Source organism: Tamandua tetradactyla, chromosome 5 (genome assembly GCF_023851605.1).
Source record: "Tamandua tetradactyla isolate mTamTet1 chromosome 5, mTamTet1.pri, whole genome shotgun sequence".
In the NCBI taxonomy this organism is placed as follows: domain Eukaryota; kingdom Metazoa; phylum Chordata; class Mammalia; order Pilosa; family Myrmecophagidae; genus Tamandua; species Tamandua tetradactyla.
The window spans coordinates 167,565,389-167,578,207 of NC_135331.1; the positions used below are offsets into that span (position 1 = coordinate 167,565,389).

Consider the following 12,819-nt stretch of genomic DNA (forward strand, 5'->3'; position numbering starts at 1 on the left):
TCTTAACTATTTTTAAGAATGACGATAATTTTGAAGCAACTGCTTAATTCAAATTGTTATCCGCACTAAAATGCTTACTTACTTTCAAGTTTTCCCTCTCTAGGTAAAGTCGGTTTGTTTTCCAAAGTCAATCCTGGCTTTTCTGACATGGCTGACAGGTTCCATGTTTGGTTAAATCCTCACATGGGGCAATATTCTCTGGGATCTCATTTTCCAAAAGCTCAGAATTTTCCAAGCTATCAGTTTCTGTTTTCCTTGTACTCCAGATTATCTCTTTCCTGTTCACATTTTTTTATAAGCTGCAAGAAGAAGCCATGCTGCATTTTCCACACTTAGTTTGAAAATTTTCTCAGTTAGGTATCCAAGCTCATTGCCTTCAAATTCTGCCTTCCATCTAACACCAAGACTTCATTTTGCCAAATTCTCTGTCACTTTTAAATAAGAATTGCCTTTCTTCCAGTTTGCAATAGCACACACCTCATATCTGTCTAAGGCCTTATTAGAAGAACCTTTAGTGTCCATATTTCTACCAACACTCTCTTCAAAGCAATCCAGGCCTTTCCTGTTCACCTCCTCACAGTTCTTCCAGACTTTTCCACTTATCCATGTAAAAAGCCATTCCAACATGTTCAGTATTTACAAACCATAGCACCCCACTTCTCTGGTACCAAAATCTGTTCTGGTTTGCTAATATTGTTAGAGTCCAATATACCAGAAATGGGATGGCTTTTATAAAAGGGATTTATTGAGGTACAAGGTGTAATTCTAAGGCTGTGAAAATTTCCAAATTAAGGCATCAACAAGAGGATACCTTCACTTTAGAAAGACTGATCACTTCCAGGGTTTCTCTGTCATATGGGAAGGCACATGACAATGTCTACTGGCCCTTTGCTCCCGGGTTTCATTGTTTTCAGCTCCTGGTTCGAGTGGCCTCCTTTCAGAGCTTCTGTGGGCCCTCACTTTGCTTCTCCAGGACAAGCTCTGGATTTCCTCTCTTAGCTTAGCATCTCCGAATGTCTGTATTTTGATTTCATTTCTGTACTCTCCATCTCAGTTCTGAGCTCTTTCCCTGTCCATGAGCTCCTTTAAGGGTTCCAGTGAACTAATTCAGACCCAGCTTGAATGAGCAGGGCCACAACTCCATGGGAACAAATCTAATCAAAGGTCACACAATGAATAATAGTTCTGCCCCCACAAGATTGGAATAAGATTAAAAGAATTGTCTTCTGTCATTTCTTTACTATTTCCTGTCTTCTTCCCTTGTTTTCATCCTACCAGTGGGTTGTTACTCTACTCATGCCCACTTTAATATGTTTACATATTTAATTTTATTTTATAAAATTTATTTAATAATGTTTAGTCTAAATTTTAACTTCTTGGTATCCTCCAGGTAGTCATTATTTCATATACATTTAAAACGTCAAATTTGAGCCATTTTTTTGAATTGGTGCAAATACCAGTTTGTAAAATAATAATACATTTGGGAAAGAGAAAGCAGCGCCCTCCTAAGCATGTCAGTCTCTAATCTACTGATGCCAGAATTTTGTTCTTTCTGTTATTGTAGAAATCCACCAGGAGCTGAATCGGATTCATATCTTGAGTAACTGTGGTTGTTCTCAGGGTAGCTTCAACCCTCTGCCTCTTTCTGACAATGGGCAACCATCTTCATAATGTATTTTGGGACTTATATTTTGTTGTGAGCCAGCTATGACTAATTTGCTTTCTTGTTTTTTTTGAGGGAACAGCAACTTAGATAGACATAGTCTTCCATGAGGAGCAGTGTTTGAGCAGAAACAACCCAGAGGGATGAAGACATAGCCGGTAAATGATAGCTGCTGTTAATGACAAGAGCAAAGGGCTTCAGCTATCTTAGCAAACTTTCTTAGGCTATATAACCTGTAAAATTTCCAAATATGGTCCAGACCATTCAGAATGTTATGGCAGTGGCTAAAGTATAAAATCCTGGGAAGTGAAGTATATCCTCTGGCCTTTCAAGAAATGAATTCTTATGAATTGGAAAGGTAGTGAAATCACTAAATATTTGTAATTCTCAGAAATAAAAATAGGTTAATTATATAATGAAATACTTGGATTTACCTTTTTTTTCTCCAGGAGGATTTATTATAGGGTTGTCTCATGCAACTGTGGGAATGGCAAGTCCAAATTCTGTAGGACAGTCTGCAAAGCTGGAAACTCTGATGAAGATTTTCAGTGAATTCCCCAGGAGAAACTGGATGGCTGAAGTGGGGATAGAAATTCTTCCTTCTACCTGTTGAAATCATCAGTTCTTCTTTTAAGACCTTCATCTGTCATTGTTAAAGGCGATCTCCTTAGTTGATTGTAGATGTAATCAGCTATAGATACAATCAACTTACTGATGATTTAAGTTTATGAAATATCTTTACAGTAACAATCGGGCTAGTGCTTACTTGCCCAAACAACTGGACACTGTTAGCTAGTCAGCTGGATTTACATTCTAAAATAAACTTTCTTGTTTAAAATTGTGCCTTCTATGAAATTCTCAAGTGCAAAGACAGAGCCTCTACAGTGAGTTATTTGTGTGTGTATATGAACAGTTATTATCCTGTTTCTTCCAATGTGGTTATGAGTTGATTTAATTAGCACTGATTAGAATATACTCACTAGAATGCATTTCTAAAGGATTTAAGTTACAGAAAGGAAAATAAAATGAATTAGAAAAGTTAGCCAAAAAATTACCTGCTAGGATATTTAAGAGGGCTCTACTAAAAAGAGAAAAAGAAGAAGAAAGAAAGGAATAGAAAAATGAAGTTAACTTAGATTCTTCATATTTGAAATTAGATGTTTAGAATGCTTGTGCACTAAGTGGGATTGTGTCTTATTTAAGGGTTAGATTCAGAAATTGCATATAGCCAAATTTACCCTTGAAAGTCCTTTAAAAAGACAGTACATGGGTATCTAACAATATTTAGAGAATCAGATTATATGGTTTGCTTATGTTTAAAAGCTGTGTTTTCATTTTTCATTGAAACGCTGTATTGTTTTTTGGAATATGTACTTCCACTTTAAACCCTAGAGTCATACTCTTTGTGGGAAGGGGCTCAGACTGTGAGAGGTACATGGAACTTATGATGAACAGAGAATCCAGCAAATTCACATCATCCCTGTCATGCTTACTCCAGGGCATATGCTCAGTGAAAACCAGGCAGAATTGCCTATACTATTTTTACTTTCTTTTTTTGCTGAGCTTATTTATGCTACAATTTTATCAGAATTTTAATAATGTTTTTGTCATTGAAATAGGAAAAATGATGCTATCTTGTATCATCCCTTTATTCTCTACAGATAATGGATTTTGAATTAATGAACAGTGTAGTAGGAAGCTATCTTAAACCTCCAGAAAGAATGTTTGTTCCATCAGTCACCCACTATGAATCATCACAGAATTGCCACCCTGTGAATTTAGAAGTTACCTCTACTAAACTGCTTCATAGTCCAAATAGCCAAGGTAATGCTAACATGAAATCTTATATATTTGAGGGGCTGTTTTATATATATTAAACCTGGTATTTAGAGATAAGAATGAAGTCAATTGGGTTGGAATTAAGGCAATTCAGAGTACAGGGCTAAGGAAGACATTGCCTGTGTTTTAGAACTTCGCCTACTCTTTAAGACATAAGGGAGATAGTTTTATTATATCTAGAACCTAAGTTTTCTGTAACATATAATCTAACTCCACCTGTCTGGATAATTTAAACAGTCCAAACACAGGGAATCCAGAATAGGAGTGAGAGCCTTCAATATTGTATAGCTTAATGTAATGCTGGATACATCCCAGAGTATATTAAGCAGATAACCAAAAGGATTGACAAAGTCCCTCTAGGAATGGGAGAAAAATTATGGAACTATTAAACTTTACAACTGGAGAAACCCCAGATACTGTGCTGAACATTAGCGATACCCAAATCAGTAGGCCAAGCCCTTGATCTTGAGGCTTGCTCTTGTGAAGCTTATGTAGGCAATGGAGAAACTTAGCTTACCTATAGGTATACCTAAGAGTCATATCTGAAGGACCGTTTTGTTGCTCAGTTGTGACCTTTCTCTCTCACAAGTCTGCAAGTGAAACCATTGCCTCCCCGCTACATGGAACATGACATCCAGGGGTGAAAGATTGGGAGATGACTCCCAGGGATCAGCCTGGCCCTGGCACCATGGGAACAACAATGCCATCCTGACCAAAAGGTGGAAAAGAAGTGTAACAAATAAAGTATCAGTGGCTAAGAGAGTTCAAATAGAGTCGAGAGGCTACACTGGAGGTCACTCTTAAGCAAGCTTTAGTTAGACATGACTATCTATCATAACTTGCCACACCCCAACCAAAATCATTTCTGTCAATCCTGAAGAATATCTCGGGCTTTGTATAAGATTCTACAAACGTTCCATGCACTTGGGTAATTGTCTAAAACCTACAACCTCCAGATGGTTCTGTGGACCAGATAAGTCCTGAAATGCAGAGGGACCAGCCTTTCCAGAACATCAACTAGTTCCATCCCCCTATCCCATATTATCAGCAGCGCCTTCCAACATGAAAAAGTTAGAATGGGTATAACCTGAATACCCCTAAAGAGTGGGAAAAAGATCAAAGCTGATAGTGGAGTTATACAGAGAAGATAGGGTTTAACAAGTATGAGTGCTGAATCATTATACTGATATTTCTTTTGGCCTCCAGTACCTTAGAGCAGCTAGAAATAAAAACCTAAAATTGTAGAATTGTAACCCATACCAAACTCTTAAATTTGTTCTACAAATAATTGTTGTGATGTACTTTCAAATTTACTGCTTTTATGTATATATATATTATTTAAAGAGAAGGAGGAGTGTAACAGAAAAAAATAGGATTTATCAAATGGGTATGACTGCTGAGTCATTACATTTATATTTCTCTTGGTCTCCAGTATCTTGAAGCAGCTAGAAGAAAAAACAAAAAATCATGAAACTGTAAACCATACCAAACTTTGAAATCTGTTCTATAATTACTTGTAAAATTACTTGGAATAAATTTGTTTTTTCATATATGTTGTATTTCACAATTTAAAAGAAAACCATTAAGAAATCTTATATAAAATTAGGGGAATGGTACAAATATGTTACATAAAACTTTTCATTTATATGTAGAAACTAATATGATTGTATATTTAACTAAACCTAATGTAATTTCTAATTTTAATTGTGTTGCTAAAAGTTTCTATGAACAAGGCACTTAATATTTTTGTATTTTGCTTCTTCACCTGTGATAATGATTAATATAGTTAAGTGCATATGTCACAGCTTTATCATTAAATCATTAGTTAACAAGAAAATACGTTTTGAAGAATAAATGTTTATATTTGAAATCCTTCTAAGCTAGATGGTTAGAACACTAATGCATTAAGTGAAGTTGTATCTTATTCAAGGGTTCAATTCAGAAACTGTATATAACCAAAGTTACATTTGAAAATGCCTTAGGAAGGCAGTACATTGGAACAGCTATAAAATATAAGCTTTGTAAATTTTTAAATATAAAGTTAGGGCGATCCTAAAACTGACTTAGTAAACTATTTATTATTATTATACTGATATTTCTTTTAGCCTCCAGTACCTTTGAGCAGCATATACAAATTGCTTTCTAAGATGCTGATTATCATCTTATTTTTTAATGTTCTATAATAATATATATAATTATTATATAGATATATAAACTTGCTTTTTGGAGTAAAGCAGCCACAAGAAAAAATAATTATCTAAATCAATGAATCAGCTACATGTATCATAAAAAGCAATAACTGTAATTTCTTTATCTCATTTGTAAAATCTAAATGATAATCTTTTGCAAACCTCTTTCTAATTAGCTAAATATTATATGAAAGTTATTTTGTAACATTTATTTATATCCCATTAATCTCTGGTTATAGTTTAGCAATGAAGTTATAACTGTAATATTTCAAGTTGTAACTTGAAAATGTTATAACTGTGATGAATCAAGAAGATATTAATATAGCTGAATAAAAATCACAGTAGTATTTGTGTACAACTTAAAATCTTTTAAGCCTGACATGAAGTAAACAACTAAATTATATTTTTTATTTAATGGAAAAAAAAAATGTTCTACCTCATGTATCCCTGATTGTTAACATTGTATCTGAAACCTCAAAACAGTAAATGTTTGTGGTTTGAACACATCAAGAATGTGAAAAACCTTTTACTTTAAACCTAAATTTCCATGGTAATTAGTAGATATATATTTAGCTTTCTTTATCCATATTCAGATTTTTATGTGCCATAAACTTTAAGTCCTTTAATTTGAAAATATTTATTTAAAAAAATTAAGATTGTGGTTATTAACTTTCTCAACTAGAAAATCAATCCATAAAGTCATAGATATAGTCTTTTTGCAAGATGTATTAAAGAAAAACTTTTCATTTTTAGAATTTTAGTCTTTATTTATTTTCATTTTTATGAGGAATATACACCACTTGTACATTTTTCTGACTCACTAATAAAAATATACTGCTCGTTTTTTTTTAACTTTTTTTATTGTATAGTATAACATATATACAAAGCAAAGAAATAAAAAAGCAATAGTTTTCAAAGCACTCTTCAACATGTACTTATAGATCAGTTCCCAGAGTTTGTCATGGGCTACGATACCATCCTCTCAGATTTTTTTCCTTCTAGCTGCTCCAGAATTTAAGAGTCTAGAAGGTTTAAATATTTTTTTATCATCACAATCGACTTTTTTTCCTTATTTTTTTTGTGAAAAATAACATACATACAAAAAAGCAATAAATTTCAAATACTGCACCACATTTAGTTATAGAACACATTTCAGAGTTTGACAGAGATTACAATACCACAATTTTAGGTTTTTACTTCTAGCTGCTCTAAGATACTGGAGACTAAAAGAGATAACAATTTAATGATTCAGCATTCATATTAATTTGTTAAATCCTATCTTCACTATATAACTCCACCATCATTCTTTCCATCCTTCTCCTTAGGGGTGTTTGGGCTGTGGCCATTCTAAATTTTTCATGGTGGAAGGGTCACTAATATGAGATAGGCAGACGGAATTATCTGATGTTCTGGAGAGGCTGGGCCCTCTAGGTTTCATGACTTATCTGGACCAGGGACTCAACTGGAGGTTGTAGGTTTCTGGAAAGTTACTCTAGTCCATCCCTTGTGGAATCTTATATATTGCCCTAGTTGTTCTTTAGGATTGGCTGGAATGGTCCTGGTTGGGGTTTGGCAGGTTATGATAGGTAGCAAGGTCTACCTGAAGCTTACATAAGAGCAACCTCCAGAGTAGCCTCTCGACTCTATCTGAACTCACTCTGCCACTGATACCTTATTAGTTACACTTCTTTTCCCCCTTTTGGTCAGGATGGAATTGTTGATCCCACAGTGCCAGAGCCAGTATCATCCCTGGGAGTCATCTCCCACGTTGCCAGGGAGACTTTCACCCTGGATGTCATGTCCCATGTAGGGGGGAGGGCAATGATTTCACTTGCAGAGTTGGCCTTAGAGAGAGTGAGGCCACATCTGAGCAACAATAGAGGTCCTCCAACGTAACTCTTCGGCATGCCTATAGGTAGTCCAAGCTTCTCCGCTATCTATATAAACTTCACAAGAGTAAGCTTCAGGATCGAGGGCATGGCTATTGATTTGGGTGTCCCTAAAGTTTGACTCATTTTTATGTTACTTTGATTATAAGTATTTAAAAACTCTCACTTAAAAGCAAATGTTTTCTAAAAGCTCTTTTTTTAGCCCTGAAAACTCTTCAGGACAAGATTCATCATTTAGAGTTAGAGAGAACACAAGCTGAAGATAACCTGAATGTTCTTTCCAGAGAAGCTGCACAATATAAAAAGGCCTTGGAGAATGAAACAAATGAGAGAAATCTGGCACACCAAGAACTGATAAAACAGAAAAAAGGTAAGAATATGCATTCTTTCTCAAAACAGAAGAATTAACCAAAGTTTGCAATTTGAAAATAATAATCCCACTCCAAGCAGATTTACTCAAATATCTTTGTTTTTCTATATACAAACCTTGAGGCCTTGCTCTCAGACTTTTTGATATTTGTGGGCAATGGATATAATTTTACAATTACCTCTGTTATATGTTTCTGATTCCTCATTTCATAAATTCTTGTGGTTAAAAGAAAAATTTTTGGACAAATTGGGTTTAGAAGTTGGAATATTTTCAGAATAACTAACAAAATCTGGTTTAACACATAATGTAACCAAAATGTTTCATATTTTCAATAAAAATAATTAAAAAAATATAAATGCTACTAAAAATTTTTAAAATTAAAATGAATAAAAAAGAAATTTATTTAACTGAGAAGAAAACATGAGATTAATTAGATAGAATAGGCAAGTAGGTGAAATTTCTGTTGAAATTATGAAAAGGACATCTGGACCAAAGAATTTAAGAGATTTAGAACATAATTTCTTTATTGTATATGGTTTCAAAATTTATGCTTTCTGTTTCCTTATAACAGTACACTCACTCCAATAAATAAGTGTATTGTGTTTTTGCTTACAAATAGAGTGAAGAAATGGTGAGAGAAAATTTTGTGAGGTAAGTGGACAATAATGGAAGGAACAACTGAGGAAAGTAAAATGTTAAAGAATTAGAAAGAAGTTATTTACCCCATATGAAATGACCTGTGTTGTAATAGTGAAGTTAAGAAGAAAATGGAAGTGATAGAAAACATATACCTCTGTTTCCTGAAAGAAAAAAAAAGTATTGATGGGAAAGATACTTTAGGTCCTGTATTTTTCCAGGTGGTGTCGTATTCCAGGAACAAACAAGATGTTTATCATCCCACACAACCACTGACATCTTCTCATTTCAGAAGTATGCCCTCCAGGTTTTTAGGTGTATATAATGTTAAACCAGTTTTATATAATGAATGAGATATTAGCAAAATGCATGTTCATAACTCTGGGAGAGTCCATATTTAAGACTTTTAGCTCTTCATTAAATTCATGATGCCTAAATCTGATATATATGATAATCAAGTGATTGAATCATTATGATTTTGTCTTTTTCGCAGATATAAGTATACAGCTAAGCTCAGCCCAGTCTCGCTGTATTCTTCTAGAGAAGCAACTAGAGTATGCAAAGAGAATGGTTCTTAACGCAGAGCGAGAGAAGAATATGGTCCTAGAACAACAGGTGAACACATTTTCTCTAAGGAAAGAACATATATTTAATATGTTTTTGAAGATTATTTAGTGTCATTGGAAAATTCCTGCTATAACCTTAGTATGACACAAAGGTATGTGTAGGGGTTTTCCACATACAATGATGGTAGACTAGGTCTGTCTGTAGAAGAAAACAAGAATGTCTAGACAGAATATTAAAAACGAAAATGAACGTAAAAATTTTCACAGAGGCATTGGAGAATTAGTAAGGTAATGAGAAATCACCAATTCAGAAATCTAGATGCAGGTTTAAATCCAGAGAGGTAGACCTGTTATCTCAGGCATATTCTGTCTGGGGCATTTTTTATTTCAGAAGAGGCTAAATAATGTTTTTAATACCCACCCTTATGGAACTAGGAAAGTAAAAGTTAGAGTCTAAGGCCTACTAAGAGTAGGAACCCTGGTGAATCTTCTGTGCTCTTGAGGGCTTTGTAAGGGTGAACAAAAGGAAAACAACCTGCATTACAACCCTTATTACAAATTATCAGGAGGCCCAGGAAACCTTAATCCCTGAAATCAGATTAATCTTGGATTGCTATTACTCCCAAGAACGGCAAATTATTTTTACAAACTTTCTTCAGCTCAATGAGCAACTTTCAATCAACGCTACCTACACAGAAAGAGAAAAGACATTATGAACAAGTTAGCTCCAGCTAACGCATGTTAGCTCCATATGTTAGATCCAGCTAGATACTGGCAGGCTAACAGACACAGACTTTAAATTCGCTTACCATAAACCTAAGAGTTAAAAGACAGTATTGAAAATTTCAGCAGAGCTTTGGAAACAGTAAAATAAGAGCAGATTTTAAAAAAAGAACCAAATAGAAATTATAGAACCAAAATACAATAATTTGATAACAGATTAGAAGAGAGAATTCATGTACTGGAAGAAGAAAACATCCAAATCAATGAATAGGCAAAATGATTCAGAAAAGAGAGCAAACAACATAAAGGTCTAAGTTATATGTAATGGGGAGAAAAAATGGGTCAGAAGCAACATTTGAAAAGATAATGGCTAAGAATTTTCCATAACCAATTTTTTTTAAATGACAACACAGATATTAGCTATAGGTTTGACAAAGCTGCCCTTTATCAGGTTGTGAAAATTGCCTTTTATTCTTAGTTTTTATTGTGAGAAGTTTCTTCTTTTTTTTTTTTTAATGTTGATAATATTGCTCTTTTTTTAATTAGACATGTTCTGGGTTTACAGAAAAATCATGCATAAAATACAGGGTACCCCATTGTGACTGTGATTGTGAGACTATTGTGTCTGATGCTTCATGTATCCATGATATGGACAGATGAGTAAAAAATATGGGTAAAAAGCAATAAATAATAGGGGGACAAAGGGTAAAATAAATTGGGTAGATGGAAACACTAGTGGCCAATAAGAGGGAGGGGTGAGGGGTATGGTTTGTATGAGTTTTTTCTTTTTTCTTTTTATTTCTTTTGCTAGAGTGATGGAACTGTTCAAAAAATTATCGTGGTGATGAATATGCAATTATGTGATGATATTAGGAGCCATTGATTGTACACCATCTATGGAATGGTTTTATTGCAAGAATATATGTTTGTATGTTGTTTTTACAATAAAAATATTTTTTAAAATACAGGGTACCCATATACTACCCTATTATTAACAACTTGCATTAGTGTAACATTTGTTACAGTTGATGAAAGCACATTTTTGTAATTATACTGCTAACTATAGTTCCCGATTTAACTTTGGGTTCACTGTGTTGCACAGTTCCACAGATTTTTTCTTTTAATTCTGTTAACATCTGTACAATCTAAAATTTTGCTGTTTAACCTCATTTAAATGTGTAATTCACTGCTGTTAATTACATTCACAGTGTATGCTGCTATCTACCACCATCCATTACCAAAACATTTTCATTGTCCTAAATAGAAACTGTACGTTTTAAGTCTAACACCCTATTTCCTACCCCCAAACTAATAACCTATATTCTAGATTCTGACTTATATAGAGTTTGTTTATTCTCATTGTTTCATATCAGTGAAATGGTACAATATTTGTCCTTTTCTGTCTGGCTTATTTCATTAAACATGAGGTCTTCAAGGTCCATCCATGTTATTGCATGTATCAGAATTTCATTCCTTTTACAGCTGGATAAAATGGATGCTTGTGTTGCTTCCATCTTTTTGCAACTGTGAATAATGCCACTATGAACATTGGTGTGCAAATATCTGTTTGAGTCCCTGCTTTCAGTTGTTTTAGGCATATACCTAGAAGTGGGATTGCTGGGTCATATGGTAATTATGTACTTAATTTATTGAGGAACTTCTAAACTGTCTTTCATAGCAACTGCATGATTTTACATTCCCCCAAGAAATGAATGAATGTTCCTGTTTTTCTCTACTTTTCTCAAACACTTGTAATTTTCTGTTTTTTTTTTTTCCTTTTAATAGTAGCCATTCTAGTGGATGGGTATCTCATTGTGGTTTTGATTTCCTTAATGGCTAATGACATTGATCATCTTTTCATGTGCTTTTTAGCCATTGATTATCTTTGTTGAAGAAATGTCTAATTAAGTCTTTTGCCCATTTTGTACTTGCAGTGTCTTTTTGTTACTGAGTTGTAGGATTTCTTTATATATTCTTTATATATATTAAACCTTTATCAGATATGTAGTTTCCAAATATTTTCTCCCATTGAATAAGTTGGCTTTTTACTTTCTTCACAGTCTTTTAATGCACAAAAGTATTTATTTTGAAGAGGTCCCATTTATCTATTATTTCTTCATTGTTTGTGCTTTGGGTATAAAATCTAAGAAACCATTGCTTAACACAAAGTCCTGAAGATGCTTCCCTATGTTTTCTTTTAGGAGTTTTATAATTCTGGCTCTTATATTTAGGTTTTTGAACGATTATGGGTTGATTTTTATATATGATGTGCTGTAGGAATCCACCTTTATTCTTTTGCACATAAAGATCCATATTACCCAGCACTATTTGTTGAAGAGACTATTCTTTCCCAGTTTAGTATCTTTGTCCCCATGTCAAAAATCATTTGGTCATAAATGGGATGTGATTGATTTTCAAACTTTTAATTCAATTCCATTGGTCTGTATATCTGTATTTGTGCCAGTACCACGCTGTTTAGATTTCTGTAGCCTTGTGTGGTAGTTAGAGTCAGTTCAACTTGGCCGAGTGAACGTGCCTAGTTTTGTTGCTGTGGACATGAGACAATGGTACGTGAACCTCATCTGTTGCTAATTACATCTGCAGTCGGCTAGGAGGCATGCCTGCTGCAATGAATGACATTTGACTTAATTGGCTGGTGCTTAAATGAGAGAGCTCAATGTAGCACAGCCCAAGCAGCTCAGCATACCTCATCTCAGCACTTGCAGCTCAGCCGAGGCCTTTGGAGATGCAGAAAGAAGTCACTCCGGGGAAAGTTGTTAGAACCCAGAGGCCTGGAGAGAAGGCCAGCAGAGACCATCCTGTGTCTTCCCACATAAGAAAAAACCTCAGTTGAAAGTTGGCTGCCTTTCCTCTGAAGAACTAACAAAATAAATCCCCTTTTATTTAAAAGTCAGTTCATATCTGGTGTGTTGCATTCTGGCAG

The 12,819-nt window shown here is 34.2% G+C and overlaps 1 protein-coding gene across 11 annotated transcripts in view; it reads left to right on the forward strand.

Moving 5' to 3' along the window:
- The window catches only part of CEP57L1 (centrosomal protein 57 like 1), a 56,598-nt gene that overhangs the window by 19,479 nt on the left and 24,300 nt on the right, over nt 1-12,819 (forward strand). For 5 of the 11 annotated variants that reach the window (XM_077162609.1, XM_077162612.1, XM_077162602.1 and 2 more), the window contains exons 2-4: nt 3,325-3,487; nt 7,771-7,950; nt 9,080-9,201. In XM_077162609.1, coding sequence (XP_077018724.1) covers nt 3,328-3,487; nt 7,771-7,950; nt 9,080-9,201 — 462 coding nt within the window. In that variant the 5' untranslated portion in view covers nt 3,325-3,327. Of the gene's footprint in view, nt 1-1,738; nt 1,822-3,324; nt 3,488-7,770; nt 7,951-9,079; nt 9,202-12,819 lie in introns of all 11 variants that reach the window. The other 6 variants (XM_077162604.1, XM_077162608.1, XM_077162603.1 and 3 more) reach the window with 2 other exon arrangements.